The sequence below is a fragment of the Scomber japonicus genome, chromosome 18, assembly GCF_027409825.1.
Source record: "Scomber japonicus isolate fScoJap1 chromosome 18, fScoJap1.pri, whole genome shotgun sequence".
NCBI lineage: Eukaryota > Metazoa > Chordata > Actinopteri > Scombriformes > Scombridae > Scomber > Scomber japonicus.
The window spans coordinates 8,976,289-8,997,746 of NC_070595.1; the positions used below are offsets into that span (position 1 = coordinate 8,976,289).

A 21,458-nucleotide genomic window follows, 5' to 3' on the forward strand; every position below is an offset into this window, starting at 1 on the left:
GCTCTAAAGGAGAAGTCAGAGGATCATCAGTCAATAGGATATTATTTCAAATACTTTAATTTTTTACAGAGCATGAAGACATTTGATAACACCTGTGTGTTGATACAGAGCTGAACAGTGACACCCTAAAACATGTTTTCATGGTTCTAGTATACATCAGACAGTTTTCAGTTTCACCATGACTGACATCAGAAATGAAGAAGTCCACTTTACAAATAGACAAAAAGCATGAATAGAAAAAACTATTTACATCAAGAACAATATGGATATGTGTTAGAGCACAGTCTGCTCTACTTGACTCTGTAGAGCACTTTTCTCTGCATGCGATGTTGAAGCTCCCCCCTCCTCAACATCAGGTGGAGGACTTTGTAGATGGCGTGCTCGGGATATTTCTGTTGAGAGGCAAACAGAGAGAGAAGAGATTAGAGGACTCTAAATGATCATTAATTCTTTATCAAATATGAGACTGAAACTTGTATTTCTTGTGTCGGTTTATTACAATCATGCTTTTACAAAACATTTAAGATGTCTTTTTGAGTATACTTTATCCTCTAATGATTTTCTCACACTGACCTGTTTGGTGAAGTCTTGTACAATGCTGTGCTCGGACACCTGGGAGCCGATGGCAAAGCGTCTCTTCAGCTGCTTCTCGACACGCGAGACCATTTCCTGGTCCTCCTGAGAAGTGAAGCCCTCCACTCCTACACACACACACACAAAAGAAGACATGTTTAATGAAGGCTCAACCAGGGTTAGTGCTGCAGGTAAGTCAATAGTTTTATCTGCTGTAACTCCACAGATCATTTTAAACCTGAATGGTATTTCACACTATAACAAACATAGATTTGAACTTTTAGATAACTATTTATCCACCACAGCTAACCATTTATACCGTTTAACCAATACTTAAACTATTCTAACTGTTTCTCCATTACCATTAGCTTTTCATTCATTAGTTTTAGCTATATATTTTAAACACTATAAACATAACCTTTAGATAACTGTCCTTTTTAGGTGTTACAAGTGAAAAATACTGTAATTTCTATTTTTATTGAACTACCCTGCAATTTTTCCACATAGCCCCTAACTACAGACCCCTGGATAGTAATCAGTGAGATAATGATGGACAGTTAAACATTAAAACTACATTAACAGCAGTAATTACTTTAATGCTGGCACACATAAAATGGACAAAGTATGTCTTTTGTAATGAAATTGAACTCGTGGTAGCTCCAGTCACACACACACACACACACACACACACACACACACACACCTGAAAGGCTTCCAGAGAGCGCAGCGTCCAGCGTGGACACCTGGAAGAGTCTGAGAGCCTCGTCAATCTCTTCCTCTCCAGCTACGGCCTGCAGCTTCATCTTGGCCAGAGACTCTGAGATACGCACCACGGCCTCCAGCTGCCTGAAAACACACAAACACCAAGGATTATTAGAGAGGAAAAGATACACGTTGATTACTGATGTGTAGAAGAAAAAGTAAAAGAAAGCACGTTATAATACCTGACAGTGATGGGGATCGAGGGTTTTTTGTCAGACTCTCTTTCGTGCTCTCTGGCTCCGCTCCTCATCACCACGTATCTGTTTTTCAGCTTCTCGGCAGCAGCGGCGGAGAGGCGGGGGCCGCACTTACTGCAAGTCAAACATTCAGAGAGGGTCTTAATGAGGGAAGCACACGCAGTCAGTCAAATGAGGATGAATTTAGCTTGTGTGCCGTTACAAAGAAAATGTGGAAGACTCACGCTCTGGAATAGGCGATGTATTTCTTAAATGTGGCCAGTGGAATCTCGCCCTCGACGCCTTCGGTCTGCGTCTGAGCGCTCAGGTGAACATTCATCACGTGGCGAGCCAGCGTCTACAAACACACAGGTATTAAACATTTGATTTCATTATGTGTTCATGCTGCTTTTTGAAGATTCAAAAGCAGCAAATGTCCATGGGTCACACGTGTGCGTCCTTTACCATGTCTCTCTGCTGGTCGTGCTGGTCTTTGATGATGAAGATCATGTCAAAACGGGACAAGATGGTGGGCATGAAGTCGATGTTGTCTTCCCCCTTTGTGTCATCCCAGCGGCCGAACACGGAGTTGGCAGCGGCCAGGACTGAGCAGCGAGAGTTCAGTGTAGTGGTGATGCCGGCCTGGAGAGAGTCAGCGTGTTAGTTTGCATGTCAGAGTAAGCAAACCAAGCTTTTTAAAGTCACATTTGAAACAGGCGTTACCTTGGCGATGGAGATAGTCTGTTGCTCCATGGCTTCGTGGATGGCCACTCTGTCGTCTTCTCTCATCTGAAGAACACATTTAACGTTTTTTTTTAATCTCAGGGCAGTGACGAGGTTAAATACACAACTTCCTGCTTCTCGAAGCTCTTCTTACCTTGTCAAACTCGTCGATGCACACGACTCCTCCGTCAGCCAGCACCATGGCTCCTCCCTCCATGATGAACCCACGGGTGTTAGGGTCCCTCAACACAGAGGCAGTCAGACCAGCAGCACTGCTTCCCTTTCCTGAGGTATAAACCTAACGGCACAAGCATCACACCATAAATGATGAGGTCCAGTCCAGATATGATAAAAATGGAACTTCAATTATGCGTTTTTTAGAGCTACAATGATTCTCCAATCTGTAGACAATTCATCTGTACCTACTTTTATAATCTTATAATCATTTATGTAATTTTTCAAGTTTTAAAGCCAACTATCCTATACTTCATAGACATTTTTTCCACTTTCCCAGAGTCAGAAACTAATAAATACCTTCAGTCTCAATTGTGAAGTTTCTACAGCAGAGGTGTCCAAACTATTCTAGAAAGGTCCATAATGTGGCTGCAGGTTTTATATTCCAACCAATCAGGAGCACACCAGGTTTGACTCATTTAATCAGCTGATCTCAGTCTTCAGACAGATAGTCGATTGGTTGAATCATGTGCTTTTGATTGGTTGGAAAATAGTCTCTTCTATGCGATCAAATAACATAATTCCATAGAAATCAAGGAATTGAGCAAAACTAAGGGAGTAAACTTTTTTCTAAGTGTCTGATGGGAAGCAAAAATGATTCATCTATACACATCTATTCATCTATATCTAAAATCAAGAAACTAATCTGGATGAATTGATAGTGAGAGGTGATAATGCAGCTCTATTTTTTTTTTTTTATATGAAAGCTCAGGTGAACGGATAATTACCCCGATAGGTGAACACCTCTCCACAAACTTGAGCAGCTGAGACTTGGCTGTACCAGGATCTCCCAGCATCAGCAGGTTGATGTCCCCCCTGCGTGTGAGACCATCAGGCAGCCTGGAGAACAAGGAAGTGAAAGCATTAAATAACACGCGCGGGAAAAGATTTACAGTTACTGATTTGGAGCGTTGATTTTTTTCCCCGGTAGCCTCACCTCTTCCTCGAACCTCCGAACAACAGACAGGTGATGGCCTTCTTTAGATCGTCGCTGCCGTAGATGGAGGGAGCGACGGAGCGTGCCAGAGAGCCGTAGATATTTGGAGAAGCAGCCAGCGCTCTCAGCTCCTCCTCTTCCTGTGGAGAGACTGATCCAGTAGCACCACGACCTGGAAGAGACGAAGAAAAGAGAAAACATCTTATCAGGGCCTTTAATTCTCTTACTACATGCTACAATCATATTTATCAACACACGAGCAATGAAACGTAGAAATTCCTCTTTACCTGCTCCTTCTGTGTCAATCTGGATGCCCACCACTCTCAGGTAAGATGCACGGATGCCCACGCCGGCGCTCTTCTCATTGCCTCTAGCCTTTACAGCAGCCATCTTCTTGATGGAGTAGATTCCCATGATGGTCACTCTGTTCCCTGGCACCACCCGGTCACACAGGTACCTGAGAGGAGGAGGAGAGATGCAGAGTTAGCAGTGAAATAACTGAATATAGAGATCAAATATAACATTTCCCTGAGAATGTGTCCCTCACCTGTCACAGTAGAGCTGGAGGTGACGGGGCATTTCTCCATGTGGCACAGCATCCGGAGACTCCTGCAGGCGGAGCGTCTGGAAGTCGACGCAAGCGCAACGGTCCGGGATGATGAAGTAGGGATCAATGGGACACTTCACTCTTCCGGGATTATCACTGATAAAAAAAGAAGAGAACATTTGTTGGATGTAATAAAAACCTATAACGAACAATATTTGCATCCCTAAACTTTCAAATTGCCTGTGTGATAAGTTTAAATGGTGATTTTTACATATAGGTATCTTCAGTCATTCTTATTGTGTCACTGCTTTGGACGGTCATACTCACGAGTTGCACTTGCGTGGCAGAGCGTAGCCCTGCAGGCCTGGAGGCAGAGGGATGTTGTTGATGATGGTGCGACAGTTACGACACTGCAGACACACCCTGGTGGCCTTCGCACGCACCGCCGTGGCTGAGATGACGATGCCGTGAACCTTCACCAGGCGGGACACCTGCTCGGACTATGCGAGGAGAGAAATGACAAAAAATGTGATCAGATCTGCAGCGATAACTAACTATATATATGAGACACAAAAAGGTTGTGTAGGTATGTTTTACCTTGAGGGAGCGGATGGAAGCCTGATGAGCGTCACTCTTCAGCATCACCTGGATGTCCTGCACCGTCTCCTCTCCAGCAGGACGGGGGCGGGTCACCTCGTCCGCTACCTCCTTTGCGGCTTCCTCCAGCTGGAGATCAGATTGGAAAGATTAGAGCATTTAAGACACACTGGACATAGAGAGATTTCATGGCAGTACTAGTCAAAGAATGGACCGCACTGATGACCCACCAGTGGCAGATTCTCTGTAGGCAGCTTGTAAAGACAGTCAGACAGATCCTCGTCAAAGCTGGCGAGGTCCTCCATCTCCACCTCCACCCAGTATTCCCCCAGGGTGTAGTGTCTCTTCAGGTCATCTCTAAAAATTGTAAAAACAAAAACAAGCATGTCACTTAACAAAAATACATCTAATGCTAATAGACTGACAAAGATTTGGATGGTGCCACTGCATGCTTATTTAAGTATCATCACATTAATCCAAGCGAGTAAAAACAAACCATCATACACATGTTAATTAGACAACACTGCCCATGATGACAAATGATCTAATTACTACTGTTTGTAGCAGCAGAAGCAAAAATATGCTATAACTTTTAGTCTAGTGTGCATTGGGGGCTGGACACTACATTTCCCATAATGCAACACAATGTAGTTTTTCCTCTGAGCCTTCTCCATGCTCCTTTTTTTTCAAGCTCCATACTTTCAGTCATTCTCTTAATACTTCTCAAACCCAAACTGAGATGACCTTCATGACATCTTCATGGTTACATTCAGATTTATTAATATTTCCCTCCAGTGCTACAGAAGGCATTATAACACTATACAGTAGTCCTCATCACAAGTTAATTAAACTTCAAGTGTAAGTTAACTCACTGGCAGTCAAGTTATATATGCATCTTTTTTGTTTTTAGTTAATGAGCCCCCCCCCTCCCCCACCTAACCCCCTCTTCACTCCAATCATTTTCATACAGTCCCTAATTTTGACAACCCTTTTAAAGTTCGTTTACACGTGCAGTCCGTTAAAGTCACCTGTATTTGTATGTGAAGCCGGTGCGGTCGGTCCCCACTCTGAACTGCCGGAGGAACTCACGGAACCGTTTCTTGATATGGGTCCTCTTCTGTCCCCCTTCATCCAGGCCGGGTCCCTCTCCTCCGAAGTTGTCACTATAATACACTCCCGCGTCGTCAAAGCCAGACATGCTGATGGAGGTCGGTGAACAAAACGGCGCGAATAAAAACACGGGTAGGATATTAGTTTATCTTGGTTTAAAGTAAAAACCCTGATAGATAGCCACTGCCAGAGACTATGCTGCTCGGAAGTTCAGTTCGCGGCAAAAACTGAACTCCTTCCCGTCTCTTTCCCGCGAGTCGCTCCTAGCACCGCCCTCGTCCTGCCCGCTCATTGGCTGAAAGAAAACTCGCCTGTCGCTATTGGTTGAAGCGGCTGTACAGATGCGTGACTTCAATATGAAGGTGGAGCTTGTGAGCACTGATGGCGCGAAAAGAGACAACAGGGGAGGAGGGGAGGAGGAGAGACTGAGACATGTGTCACAAAGAAAGCGTGAGTGAACCTTTATTGTGCAAACTGCAGTCACAGTTCACACAAACATACATGTTAACGTGCACGCTGATATTTAGTAGATATGTTTCTTGGCTGGATTTAGAGTGTAGTCGGTGTTCATAATGGAAATATACTGACAATAAATAAAGGTCAACAAAGTCAGTATTCAAGGCATCTACAACACTTCACTTGGGGCATTAATGAATGATGTTGTTGTGACTACTGATGACCAGTGAGACTGTCAAACAATACTCACCCATACTTTAAAAGCATTAAAGGTCCCCTCCAAACATATTTTAAGGACATAAAACATAAAAAAGATATACAAAATACTGATTTTAATAGTATTTTTTGTCTGATAAGGCTTTTCTAGAAGACATTCAGTTTCCTAGTTAGAAATTCTTAAAATCAGCTTCTCATTGTCCCTCACTGAAAGATCCAGAACCAATTCATTTGCATAGTTTCTTAATCAGATTTTGTGTAAATGACATACTAGACACAACATAATCTGAAAGTTGTCACAAAATGACACTATTTATACCTCAGAAAAACTCCTTCAGCAGATGGATGTTAAATCAGCCTTCTAGTGTCAAACTGCACATGCATCATTCTGCACAGTAAAGCCCAAACATCAAAGTGAATAAGAAGGAAAACACATTTTTGAGTGGAGGGGGACTTTAATATTTTCCATCTTTCCATATTAAGCATTTGCAAAACTTTTGTTAGCATCTCTTCAGGATAAAGGCAAAGCAGCTCTCCCTGTGAGAATGAGCTGGGTAACATTATTTGAGCTTTGAGTGCCTAAAGATTAAAGCCACTGTCAAATTTTATAAATGTTGAAAGTGTCCTAAGACTTTCTCTATAATTAGCTTTATGAAAGGGTCCCAGTTCTTTCACTAGTTTTGAACGTTTAATGTTGACTCTAATCAATGCTTATAATATAAGGTTATATGCCTAGATGCTTCACTACATTTGTTAAGATTATCCTCATAGTCATTAAAACCACCACCTGGGGAAAAGGTGTATGAGATGAAATGAACCAATATAAACTGATCCATTATCAACAGTAACAATGACTCCATAGAAACATTTTCTCCCTGTCTGTTGGAAATAGGGAATTAAAAGCCCTTTTTCTTAAAACACAAACATCCACATGTTAGCAAAAGTGCTTTATTCAGCAAAGCCAACACAAAGACAACATTTACCTCTGCTGAAGTTCAAATGTAACTAATATTTCCATCAAAAGCATTCATAGGTCTTGAGTAACAGGCAGCATGATCTGCAAGGGCAAGCGCTTCAAGGTTCTTCAGTAATTCATACTGGTTGATGATTCCTTTGATTCGTGCTCATTTGTCCTTTTCATGAAACGACTCCGTGCTTTCTGCCGGTCTGGATGAAAGCGTTGACGCAGTGGTCGATGTCTTCGTCTGTGTGCGCGGCTGAGATCTGAACGCGGATTCTGGCTTTGCCCTTTGGTACGACGGGGAAGGAGAAGCCAATCACGTACACTCCTGTGGAGGGAAGATACGTGCTTAAAAAATGTCTGTGTTCAAGCAACTGGATTTCAATCTACCTCAGGGATGCATTTTACAATCAAGTTTAAATACAGTGTTGCTCATTCATATCAGGACCCAATGCAAAGACAAGCTGCCTGATAGGACTAGGTGTAAATGAGGCATTGCTATCTCACCTAGCTTCAGCATATCGTCGGCCATCAGAGAGGCCAGTCGTGCATCGCCGAGCATCACGGGACAGATTGGGTGAGCTGAGCCTGCGATGGTGAAGCCAGCCTGTGTCATATTGTTCCTGAACCTGAATAGACAGCACATTAAAAAAAACATTACAGTCACAATCACAGAGGGATATCAGTGTAAAGAAATGTAGCACTACAATCGATAAACATTTCCTTCTGTGATTGCAGGAAGCCTCCTAATCTCTACAAACATCAACTTCGTCTAATAGGTCTAGTCAGTGCATATTACAGTTTTATCAGCTGATAAATCACTTATTAGGTGCTTAAAAACACATTTGCCAATATAAGCTGTACTGCACGAGGTCAGCATGGAGCTGCAGTTGTGCTGTTTGTGGTTAACTTGCTTTTGGTGTCATTACATTGCATATACCAATCCCATCATATTATGTTGTATAAAAACCAAATTAAATAAAGTTTTGGAACATATGAACAGCAATATCTAGGTATGTGTAGAATCTCTGTTACAGTAGCTATGAACAGAAGAGACGGTAACATGACATCATTGAGATACCGCCAGTTTGTGAAAGTTCACCATGCTGTTTTTGATATATATATTTTTTTGATATATCAAATGTTTAATAATAAAATCTTTCAAAATGTCAGGTTGCATATCTCTAAAGTCTATTTCAATGATAATTCTGAAAAAAAGATTTAATATATAATAGTGTATATTATATATGCTTTGTCCAGCGAGTAGCACATGCTTACATAATGTGGCTTGAAGGTTGTATGTGGGTGTTACTGAACAAGGTTAAGAAACAAGATGGTAAACATCCAGTATTATATCCACCTACATATGTAGGACAACACTGCTGCTAGTACAAATACAGGCTCATTTAGTTTATCTTCAAGAACAACACAAAGAGGTTTCTACAGTTTTTTCCTCCTGGCTATTTGCAGATTCATTTCCATAAACACACTGTAGACTACATAGCACATAAAAAAACCATTAAAAAAGGCCTATGTGTTTTCTCTAGAGGGCTAAAGTAAACAGCTATATAAATTCAAATGGTTAGCTTTAAAAAAAAAAGTCATTCCAAATGTTTTGAACAGGTGTGAAAAAGTACACACACACACACGCGTGCACGCGCACACTTAAAAAGTGAATCCACTTTCAGCAAAATGTTTTCTACACTGATTATCTAGAAGTAACCGCCTCTCGACTCACACTAAACACACAAAGTCAGATAGCCCCGGCTCTCCTTTTAGAGCCAACGCACCTCATGGTTTTGGCCGCCATGCTCTGTGCAATCTCATTGGAGGCGAGCAGCAGCTCTACAGCCTGGGTGGCACAGCCCACCACAGGGGGAGGGAGGGAGTTGGAAAACAAGTACGGCCTTGAGCGCTGCCTCAGCAGGTCGATGAGAGGCTTGGGCCCAACTGTGTAGCCACCTGAGAGAAACAGAGAGAGAGAAAACATCACATGTTGTGTTTTAGTCACTTTTCAACACTAACAATGAATTAAATGACTGAAAACAATTGTACCACCGGTCTGTAGTCACTATATGGAGCTTTTTAGCTTCATTTATCTGCTTATTTTGGTTTTAAAGCCCACCAATTAAAATCTTGTTAACTATGTTTTCAGCAACCAATAACCAGACCAAATAGCGGACAGACAAAATAGGAAACTTGAAAGTGAATAAAGTTGGAAGAAGCCAAAAAAAAGCTTAATAAGAGAGTCAATGTTAGAATTAGACTAAAAAAATGACTCAAAATGAAAGCTGCTATTATTCTGATATTCATGTAAGTAGGCGACTATTATTAACCTGTAATAACTTTATACAATGATCATATGCCAGATGTTCCCCCAACAGGCTAAAATCTAAATAAATCAATGCAGTTTTAAGGCTACAGATGTTCATATCAGCAGCGATCCACAGGCAGAACTTTGGGCAGAACTTGTGTGTTGTTGAACTCATAGGTCAGATGTATGGAGACGTACCAGCTGCTCCTCCCAGTGCTTTCCCCAGCGTGGAGTTTACAATGTGCACTCTGTCCATTACTCCCAGGAGCTCGTCTGTTCCTCTGCAAAACACAGACAGGAGTATTATTAGTCCATCTCCTCTTACCGACGCTGAGATTTACAGCTTGACGTTATTAAAGTAGGATTTGAATTTTTCGGACTTTAGTGACACCTAGTGGCAGTATCAACACATGACTGCCACATGTTGCTGCCAGCAATTTTACCTGAATGTGTCTGTCCTACAGAACAAAATCACATCATAACAATAATAATGTGGAAGCATGAATAACTTCAATCATACATTTCTACACAAGCAAGTGGTGATATCATAAAACCTGTATGGAGGCATGTTCCTGTCTCTCTTGTATTATGTCCCTTATCACTACCTCCTACTTACTAATTATTATACTTAAAATCTAAGTCTTTGTTTATTAAGATGCCATTTTATTCAGTGTAATTTAAATCATAGTGAAGATGATTCAACATGCCAATAAGTTGAAATAAAGAAGGAAAGAACTACCCAACTGTGTCTAAGATTTCAAAGTGTTTTTTCTACAAAATGTAAACTTTCTCAAATTTCATATTCTTAAAAATTAATAAAGAAAAAAGAAAAGAGGTTAAATGTCCCTTTATAACTGTGACATTTGTAATGATGGGACAGGCTAAATGCTGAAATGTTCATGTTTCTCTCCTGATCTCTCCATTAATGAAACACTGACTCAACATAAAAATAGGAAAAAAATTAGTTTAGTCTTTTTCTTTTCATTTTTGCTTACATGGACATGTTACCCACCTGCCTCGGGCCCCCAGGAAGCCAGTGGCGTGACATTCATCTATAAACACCATGGCTCCGTACTGTTCAGCCAGGTCACAAATTCCTGTTAAGGGAGCCACATCTCCATCCATTGAGAAGACTCCATCGGTCACTATCAGGCGCATACGAGAGGACTGAGGAGGAAAAGATCAGTGGAGTGAATACTAATCACTAATCAATACTGTAACCCTTCCCTGACCCTGTCACCTCTGTTATATGGGTTTAATGCATCATGGAGCACAAATGGATCTAAAGCCCCTCAAAACCTGCTTTCACATCATCAGCATTTCTCTATAAAGCATCTTATTATTTATTTATTAAGAGTTTAACACTCAAAATCTCAGCTTTTTCATAACTGTGCAGATGCTGTGTGACCAGAAATGATTGACAGCAACCAAAAGAATGAAGAATTGGGGAATTTAAAGCCTACAGTGACCAAATCTAAAGACCTGAGAAAGAAGACTATGACATATATTTCATCATCAGCAGAAGCCACACACCTGAGACTCCTTGAGCTTAATCTCCAGATCACTGAGGTCCATGTGTTTGTAGCGGAGCCTCTTTGCCCGACACAGACGGATGCCATCGATAATGGAGGCATGGTTTAGCTCATCGGACAGTACTGCGTCATCCGGACCCAACAGAACCTGGTATGAGAGTCATTTGATGTTTTACTGATCATAACAGGACAATTATTTCTATTCTTGTCACAGGGTACGGGCGTGACATACCTCGAACAGCCCAGCATTGGCATCGAAACAGCTGGCATAGAGGATACAGTCCTCCCGCTCATGGAACTCTGCCAGCTTCTGCTCCAGATTTTTGTGTAGATCCTGTAAGTCACGTGTTAAACAGAGTGAACTGATTGTAAAGCCATTTGTTGTTATCCATGCATTATCCAACTGTTTGGTGTATTGACCGCCATACCTGTGTGCCACAGATGAATCTGACAGAGCTCAATCCGGCACCATAAGTCTTCAGAGCATCGATGCCTGCCTGCACCACGTCTGGATGACTGGACAGTCCAAGGTAGTTGTTGGCACAGAAATTCAACATGCCTGAGGGAGAGATTTATTAAATTCATCGTAAGTGAACACATTCCTATTTAAATCAATAAGATACCCTCGTTTTCCTTCTATAGAACTGCCTGTCTGTATCTTTTGGCAAAATGGCAGAAACGAAACAATAACGTATCAGAACAAAGAGTGACAAAAAAAACAGTGAATGGGGGCTGTTGCGTTGTCATCCACATCCATTGAACACAGTCAATTTCACACATGAGTGGTCAACAGGCCATTCATAAATCAGCAGAGTCAACCGCTGACCAAGTTCATCCTGGAAGTTTAAACACTGCCTGGCTGCTTGTACAGATCAGCAAACAGCACAGAGATTAGCAAGCCTTCAGTCAGCTACTGTGTGCATTTATAAAGTCTTATATTACAAATCAGTGCATATGTATTTTCCCATATTTTAATGTTTCCTTCTTGTTTTGCTTTGGAGGTCAAGTTCATAATGGCTTAATATTAATGTTAGAAGCAATCTTTAGTTACTTGGCTATATTCTTTATTATTATATTTTGGCTATTTATTTATTTTACAGTTTGTTGAATGTCTGGGAAGGTTATGCTAGAAGCTGATATGAATATCTCCTCATGGAAAGTTGCATGACTTAAGTTTACAGTTTGAGTTCAGCATCAAGATAACACTAAGGCAGAGCGCCAACTTTAAAGCAACAAGCTAATACACTACATATATTTATACAATATGGTGCGTTTAAGGAGTCATTGCTCCTGTGTCAGTATTTATATAGGGTGCTGTTACTTTAAAACACTTCCACTCACTGCCACGACTGCCGTCCACATTGATGTGAGGACCCTGCTTGGACGTGATGATCCTCTCTGCTTTCCACGTCCCCGCTGCTCGGATACCGTCGAGCTCGCTGTTCAGCACGGCTCTGGCTTCAGCTACAGCGGCATAGCTCCGGCTCACAACCGAGCCAGGGGGCCGTAGGACGCCCCGGAGAGGCTTCACTAAACTCTGGGCAGCTTTTCCGAGAGACATGACGGTGCCGCCGTGTGTTTGTAGAAAACGTCAAAACGTGCAAGAAAGCTGGAGAGCACAACCGTAGCCCAGCCGAGACGTCACGTAACAATCATGGGCGTAGAGCGGCGGGCCAATCAGATACCAGGAGGCTTGGCATGTGGTTTGTTTTGTCCAATTAGATTTGAGATAGTATTTACTCAGTCACTGTGGAAGCAGTATGTTGCTTAATATAAACTGCTGCTACAATGCTACAACTGCTGCTTTTCTTTCATTAAAAACTATATTCTCTATTTTTTAAATTAAAAAAAAACATTAATATATAGCGTATTACAAGTAGAACATATTTTATTACTTATTTATTTTTATCTCTCCACCAATTCTCCCTTTAACACACTGACCCTGTTTACCCTCTGACTCTTCTTCCATTATTTATGCATTCAGTTTACTTCATATAATAATCATACATGTGAATTCATGATTAAACTAAATGTATAATAATAATTCTTATAAACGTGAAATGCGCAGCACATGTAAATTGATAATATGTTAGTATATTTGTATATGTATGTCTGCTTTATAAACATCTCTGATACATGAATGAAGTAAATCCTGCTATGTGTTTTCTGTATACAAGTAAAACCTACTTAACACCAGACAGGAATTAAACAACAGCGGGGCTTCACTTAGTCTCATATCTTCAAAGTCATGAATTGGATTATACAGTTTGCCTTAAGAAACCTTAATGCACTGTACTCCGAGGTGTAAATAAGAACAGGAAGACTTCCAGTTAATAGTTTTATTTTCATATATGACAGCGGTCTGCCACGACTTTCTGTTAAACTTCAAGTAAAACATTTTCACAAGGGGAATGTTGGATGTAAAAAACCTCATGTAGTTTTCTTCGACATCCGATTATAATAATAATAATAATAATAATAATAATAATAACATGAAAACAAGCATCAGACTATTATAGTAACAGCTGAGCTTCTCTTACATACATGTTTAGTGTTTGCTACTTTGACAGAGGCGTTTTCTGTAACCCACCATGAGATTTGACATACATATCACAGCAATTTAATACATAATCTATGTTACAAAAGTTGTTTTTCAGTAACTTTATCTTCTCTCCTTCAACAGCAGGAATGTAACCATATAAAATGTGCAAATGTTTGCATTCCACACATGGACAAACTCCTTGTAACAATGTCAAGTAAAAACCTCTGTCCTTCAGCAAATAACTTTTCTTTTTTTTTTATCAGTTAAAAAAAAAACAGTTTGCACCCAAGTAAAGAGCAGTATACACAGATATGACGTTGTTCCTCAAATATGGGTTGCAGTGTTCCCATATCAGATGTGCCACTCAACCATTCATCAAAGAGAAATCTACATCTCTCAGTCGATGGTGCAGGAGTTTCATGAGTAGTGTTAGTTTGGCAGCTTTAAGTGCAGCTTAAGACTCGGAGTGGTTGGTGTCCTGTGAGGACGCTCGGACAGAAGGCAGGCGCTCAGCTGCTTTTGCTCTTCCTGCCAGAAACTTGTCAAACTCTGCAGAGGGAGACACACAAGATTAGATGAGAAAGCACTTTATTAATCAATTAATTTTGAATTTTTAAACAAAAAATAAATATATGGAAGTAGCAATTTTGTAGTAAAGGCTTTAAAAAGGTATATCTGTGTAGGGTTTCTATGCTGGATTGGTCTGACTACAGCAGCTGGGTGCTTTTAACACACAGTATTGAAGCTTTTAGTGCCACCCAGAGGTCAAATTCAAAACACATTTTGTGGCAGATACTGAGACTGATGGGTAGAAATTATCAAAAGTTTCCAGCTCTTTGTTTAGACAGTCAATTCAATACTAAATACATTTAAAACCAATTTGCTCTTTTAAAAGTCAAAGTGTCCAATCTAGTCAGCATTGTGTTTAGATTAGCATTAGTAGATTGACTGGACTTAACTTTAACATCAGAAAAACTCCTCAGAGCAGATGTGGATGAATGACATATAAAATAGTGGATGATAAAACCTACTCATTCAAGAAGGTAGTAAACTGATTCTTACCTTCACTGGTCACACCATCCGAGTCCTCAAAGTCATCATACTGTGTCACAAACAGAAAAGCAATGTTTATTTCACATGTATAAAACACAATTTGAGGGACAAATATTGTTAAAGAATATTTCTGGTTATTTTGCCATCAAGAGGACTGTGTTGAAAATTCTAAATGACTATACTGTCATGACAGTGGAGCTGGACCTCATTTGTTCTCTCTTGCTTTCATATCACACTAGAGGGAGCACAAGATCAGACTGTTGCCACTTCAGCTTGAAAACAAGCTTTGTGGATTTACCATCAACTCCATAACACCAACCACTTCATGAGTACAGTAGTTTGGCTTTGTGTGTATATAATGCATGATTTTGAATAGCTTAGGCTCTTTTATTGCTGTCGTTGACATATCTTTATTATGCAATTTATTTGACCAGGTAAGAGCCTGCAAAAATCATACTGTATATTACTTGTAATTGTCACAATGAAATTCAGCAAATATGTTTGCTAATAATCATTTGGTCTATAAAATATCATTAAGTGGTGAAAGATGCTAATCACAATTTCCTTAAGCCCAAAGTGACAGCAGCAAATCCCCACTTTTGAGAGGCTAGAGCCAGAGAATGTTTGGCATTGCTGGTTTTTAAAAAAATGTTAAAATAGTTCTTGTTGATAGAACAATCGTCTAATCATTTCAGCTCTACTTAGCTGTTTGAATGTTCAGAAGATGCAGCATCACAGTACGAAGACTGAACAGCCTTAAGTATTAAAAACCTCAAGCTAATGTACTGAAAAAAACATTCTGCAATTCTCAAAATATGCAAGAAGTGAATTAGTGATACTGGCCAGTGAATGAGGTGGTGAAATTAACCACAATGATTCAACACAATTAGACTACACAAGGTTAATGTGCAGATAAAGGCTAAATAAAGCCAAATAGCAGTGTTATTATATACCACTCACCTCATCATCTAGTGCAAGCCATTTCTCAATATCATCCATTACATTGGACTGGTTGATGGGAATCTATAAGAAGAAGAGGGAGGTAAGTGGAGTGAAATATGAGCCACGGGATTAACTCCATGAACGTGTAACAAAGCGACCAAACCACTGAAAAAAGAAAAAAAACACAAAAGAACAACCACACAACAGTAACCAAAGCATCACATGAAGTGAACTACAGGAATGACAAGAATGTAGCCCATCAGGGCAGTGCAAACCAACACTTTTCATGCTCTTTAGTGGGCGTAGGCACTGATTTAAAAGTATCTTATTGTCCTTTCCTCACCAAACTGCATGCAAACCACTGTTTCATAATGATAGCTGTACCACCAAACCCAAAAAACAATCCAAAAAAGAAAAGCAATCCACACGACAACAAAAGTACAACAACCTCATGACAAAAAGAAAAACAAGAGACAAGAGGGTATGAAGGGGGTGAATCAGTGTAGAACCAAGACACAGACCCACCATTCCCCTTTTAATCATCCAGTCTAACTTTGGTGAAGAGCTGCGAGAAGAGGCTGGGCTATCACCCTTCGTGCACAGACAGAGAGTCATTTAGGTCAGAAAAGCAACACATTTAACTCATCTGAGGAACAGCTGGGTCAAGAGATTCTCAGCTATTTCCTGACTGAAACTGTACATGATCAAGTTTCTTACACCAAATAAGCAATTTCCACACTTATTTCAATAGCAGTCCCAAAGGTCACATCACAGATAAGAAAAAAAATACACTGTGTGACTAAGCCTATTAGACCATGTAAAAAGCTGAATAACATGGTGTCTTTGCCTACCGTTCCAGTGATTTGTAGCCTGCTGTCCTGAGCTCTAGCCAAGCCGTCCACTGCGACTTCACTCTGCTCGCTGAAACACACGATTGGTACCTTGGTTAGCTGCCATGTACGCTAATAATTCAGGTTAACACTCAGTGAAACTCTGGCACATGTCTTAAAAAAGGAATTAGACACATTGAGTTTGAATTAAACCCCAAAACAGAAGATCGACATCCCGGAAAAGAGCTGCAGTATATGACTACTCTGTAATATTGCAATTATAGTAACAGAATTTGCTTTGTTATTCACACAGCCTGTATTTTGGAGTATATGCAAGTTGTGTTTACTTTTTATGTCTTCGAGGTCACAAAATTAGGATTGTCTTTTTCTGTACCTTGGTCTTTCTTGAGCTGAGAGATTTCTCCTCTGTAATAATGTGTCTAAATCATCTGTTTCACTTGTGCCTGCAAGAAGAACAGCGACACGTGACAAAGAGCGTTACAGAGCATCGAACAAGTACATGTGGAGTTTCTCTACCATTCACTGTAGGACAATATAATATAGAAGCCTACTGTTTTATAAATTAAAAAGAAAATGTTATCTGTTTCTCTCTTAGTAGCATCAACATGTACAGAAATCCAAAAGCTTCACCAGCCTGCTGTGCTTGGTTACTGTTGCTAATCTATGATTGGACGATTTCTTTTTGGCGCAAGGGTCAATCATAAGCACTTACTAAGTCTTGCCATCTGACCGGACAAACTGTCATAGGCGATGGATGCAAGCTCTGGTTGGCTCTCAGACGGTGTGAGATTGAGGTTTGCGAGGTTGACGTATGAGTGGCTCTGAGAGACAAAGAGCAATAAATTGAAAGTCAACAATATAAATATGTCTTCAAATTATAAGAGTTGTGCTGTGAAGGAAGAATAGCCCACATGTTCTTTACCTTCTGTGTTGAGTTTTGGCCGTTTGTTATTCGTCTTTCAAACCTGTGAACAGCAGAACAGCATTATATCATCTGCAAATAGAGAAATACACCTGTTCTCCTTACTTTGTTAAAGGGCCATAGTGTAGGATTGAGATTCAATGGCAGATTGCAACCGACTATTACACCTCCCCTTCCAAGCCTGTAAGAGAACTTACGGTTGATATGAAACTTGCATAATATGCAAAATGTCCTCTCTAGAGCAAATGTTTGTCCATTCTAGGCTACTGTAGAAACATGGCAGTACAACATGGCAGGCTCCAATAAAGAGGACCCGCTCCCTATGTAGATATTCTCATTCTAAGCTAACGAAAACACAACCATTCTTATTTTCAGGTGATATATATATATAATTAAATCATACTTATGGATACTATACTCCATTCTGCCAGGTCTGTTCTACCATATGCCAATAAATTCTACACACTGCACCTTTAATAATACTGTAGTATATAATAATAATTGTAGTTAACCTGCTGTAGCGAGTGAAGGCGGTATTCATCTCATCATTAGTCGCCAGCAGCTCCTCAATCAGCTTCTCTTCGCTGAGTCTGGGGACGATCTTCACTATCCTTTCTTGCATTTCCTTACATACTGTGTATAACTGCTAATGACACAATCAGACAAACCATGTGTGGGTGGGGAGGGGGTTGTGGTAGGGGGGGCAGATGCAACGAAAAATGTATAAAGTACGAGATCAGTTAAGGGTCAACACAACATGAATGGATGGAAAAGTTGTGTTTCTTGCAACAGAGAAAGGGCAAAATACTTCACAACAACATAACCTGAATCTGTTTGTTTTTACCTCCAACAGCTCCATGTCTGCTTGTTTTACCGTGACGGGATCCAGCTGACTCATCATGTCTGACATCATAGTCAGGTTGCTCCGCACCACTCCCAGCTCTGCCTTCAGCTTTGTTACCTGGAACAGGTTAAGCACAGGTGGAATAACTCTTTGTGAAGACAAATATTGATTTCATAAGTGTTGAGAGTGTTGAGTGGAGAAAGTGAGAAGTAAACACGAGGCGGCCTGAGGCATGAGACAGTAGTTCAGCCAAAAGAGAGATATCATGTGTAAAAAGAGGGTGATTAACAGGATTAAAATGCTATTTAAATAATACAATTTCCCGCTCTAATGCAGCAATGATTATCACCTGGTTGGGAGTTAAGGCATCGGTTCCCTCTAAGGCCTGTTTTAGCTCAGAGGTCAGGGGTGGAACGAGTGTAGGTTTGGAAGACAGGACCACAGCAGGAAGAGTAGTTACAGCAGGTCTATTCCCAGGCAAAGTCTGGTGAGCGAGGCACAGAAATGACCCGAAAAGAAAAGGCAAGAGATGATAGATAGCACCTAAATATCAGGAGTAAAAACAAAGCGCACCCAGACATGTTTGTACCTTTTTGGGAGCTTGGACGGATGAGTACCCATCCAGCTCTGTCATGGGGAATTCAAGTCCCTTCCTTCGCAGGTCTTCATACACTGACACCACACCTGTCAGGTCTGGTGAGCTTCGGAATGCATCAGCCCACGCCTAGAAAAACCGCATATTATTTCCAGGGAACAAAACAAGGCAACATGACGCTAAATGATTTTTGTTCCCAGCCTCACCTGTATGATACTGAGAACTCTGTCGTGCAGGATAAGAGGAGGGTTGTTCCTCGGGATGATCGACCGCACCAGAACCCCCTCAATAAAATCCCGCGTTGTCACCAGGATGTGAAACTTATAGCCGCAGTTTTTCACACATGTCTCCAGGACCTGCCATCAGAAGGAAACATGGAAAATTAGAAAAAATCGATTACGAAAAATGTTGTATTTTACAACTCAAACCACGTCTGATTATCTGACAACACTCACAGTGAGTGTCAGCATAACCTCCTTGAAGTTCTTGTTCCCAACAATCCTTTTCTTAACGGCTCGGATTGCGTCTCTGGGTCTGGAATTGAAGAATTTTGAAAAGGTCAGAGGCGTGCCATGTCCAGAGCTTCTTCCTGATGCCAACAGATAACAGACACACAAATGCATACACACCCTTCCTCTGCGCTGTTGATCACATCACAGATTTCCATGTTGAGTGCCCAGTCCTCGGACGGCAGGCTGGAGCTGGTCGCACGCTCTGTTGAGAATACATGAAGAGGGTTAGGACACTGCTGAGTAGTATGAAACTGACAATTGTGTTCAGATTCTTTACTGAAGTAAACGTAACACTCAATAATAGAAAACTACTCATTACAAGTTTAAGTCCTGCAATTAAAATCCTACACAGAAATATTAACAGCAATAATGTTCAAGTGTGGTTCAAGTATCACAAGTGAAAGTAGAAGTAAGATTCAAAGAACAAGAAGCATGTTTACAAAGTGTAGCATGTTTTAACTACTTCATATATATACTGGCCTTAGTTAATATAGTTCAGTGGTTCCCAACCTGGGGGTCAGGCCCCTTAAAAGGGTAAGAAGATAAATCTGAGGGATCGTGGGATGATTAATGGACTTTAGATGGAGTCTTTGAGGTTTTGAATACATTGGATAATTTGATCTCTTTAGGCTGCAGCTGTTAACGGGATGTTTCAGGGGTAAACCTGATAATGTGCCCCAACCACACACAATAGAGACATGTAAAATCCTAATTTGAAAAGTACATAACAAGTAGCTATTTCTGTCAAATAAATGGAGTAAAAACCATAACATTTTCATTTGAAATGTTGTAAAAGTACCTCACAATTGTAGTACAGTACAAATCTTTCCACAAGCTGCAAACTGATATGTGGGAATTATAGATCAATTAGAAATTCATCAAATTTGCCTCCAGGATTATTTATACAAATATTTATTTGTCATTCATTAATGCTTTGTTCATGTTTCTCACAATATAATCAAAAATTAGACTAGAACAAGCTTGCACAGTAGCTACAGTTAAGTCTATATCTCCTCCCCTGACCATTTTGTAAAGTCAATTCAAAAATTGATTCACTTGTATTAATAACCAACTATATTTTTCCATCAGTCAATGAAACATGTGGCTGCAGCAGAATAAAGGCTTCCTTTAATTTGGGTCAGGAGGATGTCGGTCACTTTTAGTCCCGCCCTGCTGTAAACAGACACAGTAATAACCAATCAACTTAAAGCCTTTCAGCCTCCTAATCCCGCCTCTGCTAAATCATTGTTTACCGGACGCGTCAATCACAGCATAAGCCGTTGCTCTTCTGTCACAGTGAATAAATGTAACTCAGACTAATTATGTTAACGCTTTGACGTTATAAACCTCTTAACGTGTGCAATAAAACATGTAATAAAACCGGGGAAGCAGCTCGACAGGAAACAAGAATATTGGCGGTTAATTAGTCCAGCAGATGACCGAGCATGAATGCACCATTTGGTTATTTTAATGTAAAGAGGCTAGTGGCGGTTATAAAAAAAACTCACCGATACGTTGTCCCACCGGAGTGCTAAACGGGTTTCCCATTAAAAACTCCATGTTGAAGGTGGTGAGGGCCCAGCAAAGCACCGACGTCCCCGGGGCCGAGCCGTCTGCACCAACCGGCGGCTCCCTCCTGCACACTGCTGCTGCTCCTGCTGCTGCCGCTGCTGCAGCTCACACAACAAAGTGGGGCACTAGTTGAACTGCGTCATACTTTAAAGGGAAAGCAGCATGCAGTTATCAGATGGCCGGTGTAATAATGATCATAACTGCGCCACTTACAGGCATGTTTTATGTCTGCATTCAACAATGAAAACTGCTCTTTTCTATCCTTATATTAGATAGCCTATTTTGATAATAATAGTAATAGGTCTAACTGCAACATTCCCGGATGATGGAGCAAGGGGAGCCTAGCAAAGGGGGGAGTGTCATCTGTTGCTATGAAGACTGAGGAGGACACATACAGTATCTATGATGCTTGGGCTCATTAAATCACACAACATGTATCTCCCAATACATGGATACCATTCACAATTAGACCAATGACATCTATGAA

At 40.7% G+C, this 21,458-nt stretch overlaps 3 protein-coding genes across 4 annotated transcripts; all 3 read right to left on the reverse strand.

Moving 5' to 3' along the window:
• Positions 1 to 77: 77 nt before the first annotated feature.
• mcm5 (minichromosome maintenance complex component 5) lies at positions 78 to 5,867 on the reverse strand. The gene is made up of 16 exons (XM_053337737.1): positions 5,578 to 5,867; positions 4,780 to 4,906; positions 4,550 to 4,678; positions 4,280 to 4,452; positions 3,953 to 4,108; positions 3,693 to 3,862; positions 3,406 to 3,577; positions 3,197 to 3,308; positions 2,389 to 2,532; positions 2,235 to 2,300; positions 1,977 to 2,153; positions 1,757 to 1,869; positions 1,518 to 1,646; positions 1,277 to 1,419; positions 574 to 701; positions 78 to 392 (listed from the first exon to the last, which is right to left on the reverse strand). Exons 1-16 carry the CDS (start codon positions 5,745 to 5,747, stop codon positions 291 to 293), a joined length of 2,211 nt encoding a protein of 736 aa, XP_053193712.1. The 5' UTR covers positions 5,748 to 5,867; the 3' UTR covers positions 78 to 290.
• A 1,393-nt stretch (positions 5,868 to 7,260) lies between these two features.
• Positions 7,261 to 12,771, reverse strand: gcat (glycine C-acetyltransferase). The gene is made up of 9 exons (XM_053337742.1): positions 12,480 to 12,771; positions 11,567 to 11,697; positions 11,371 to 11,472; positions 11,140 to 11,286; positions 10,619 to 10,773; positions 9,805 to 9,887; positions 9,083 to 9,254; positions 7,800 to 7,921; positions 7,261 to 7,620 (listed from the first exon to the last, which is right to left on the reverse strand). The coding sequence occupies exons 1-9, from the start codon at positions 12,697 to 12,699 to the stop codon at positions 7,469 to 7,471; spliced, it is 1,284 nt and encodes a 427-aa protein (XP_053193717.1). The 5' UTR covers positions 12,700 to 12,771; the 3' UTR covers positions 7,261 to 7,468.
• A 726-nt stretch (positions 12,772 to 13,497) lies between these two features.
• On the reverse strand, positions 13,498 to 21,093 carry tom1 (target of myb1 membrane trafficking protein). 2 transcript variants are annotated; one of them, XM_053337740.1, is made up of 15 exons: positions 20,908 to 21,093; positions 19,517 to 19,601; positions 19,343 to 19,421; positions 19,094 to 19,243; positions 18,882 to 19,016; positions 18,642 to 18,776; positions 18,293 to 18,409; positions 17,961 to 18,094; positions 17,449 to 17,491; positions 17,239 to 17,347; positions 16,900 to 16,969; positions 16,527 to 16,596; positions 15,694 to 15,756; positions 14,743 to 14,782; positions 13,498 to 14,229 (listed from the first exon to the last, which is right to left on the reverse strand). In XM_053337740.1, the coding sequence occupies exons 1-15, from the start codon at positions 20,957 to 20,959 to the stop codon at positions 14,135 to 14,137; spliced, it is 1,377 nt and encodes a 458-aa protein (XP_053193715.1). In that variant the 5' UTR covers positions 20,960 to 21,093; the 3' UTR covers positions 13,498 to 14,134. The 2 variants fall into 2 exon arrangements, with proteins under 2 accessions (XP_053193715.1, XP_053193716.1); XM_053337741.1 differs by lacking the exon at positions 18,642 to 18,776.
• Positions 21,094 to 21,458: the final 365 nt, after the last annotated feature.

Coding starts and splice junctions, on each gene's coding strand:
- mcm5 (XM_053337737.1), bottom strand. CDS start 5,747: ATGTCTGGCTTTGACGACGCGGGAGTGTATTATAGTGACAACTTCGGA. Junction 2,533..3,196: donor AGAGGTGTTCACCTATCGGG/GTAATTATCCGT, acceptor TTGTGCCGTTAG/GTTTATACCTCAGGAAAGGG. Junction 1,870..1,976: donor ACGACCAGCAGAGAGACATG/GTAAAGGACGCA, acceptor GTGTGTTTGTAG/ACGCTGGCTCGCCACGTGAT.
- gcat (XM_053337742.1), bottom strand. CDS start 12,699: ATGTCTCTCGGAAAAGCTGCCCAGAGTTTAGTGAAGCCTCTCCGGGGC. Junction 11,473..11,566: donor GATTCATCTGTGGCACACAG/GTATGGCGGTCA, acceptor CGTGACTTACAG/GATCTACACAAAAATCTGGA. Junction 10,774..11,139: donor TTAAGCTCAAGGAGTCTCAG/GTGTGTGGCTTC, acceptor TTTCCTCCTCAG/TCCTCTCGTATGCGCCTGAT.
- tom1 (XM_053337740.1), bottom strand. CDS start 20,959: ATGGAGTTTTTAATGGGAAACCCGTTTAGCACTCCGGTGGGACAACGT. Junction 15,757..16,526: donor GGCTACAAATCACTGGAACG/GTAGGCAAAGAC, acceptor TTCTTCTTATAG/ATTCCCATCAACCAGTCCAA. Junction 14,230..14,742: donor GGATGGTGTGACCAGTGAAG/GTAAGAATCAGT, acceptor CTCCCTCTGCAG/AGTTTGACAAGTTTCTGGCA.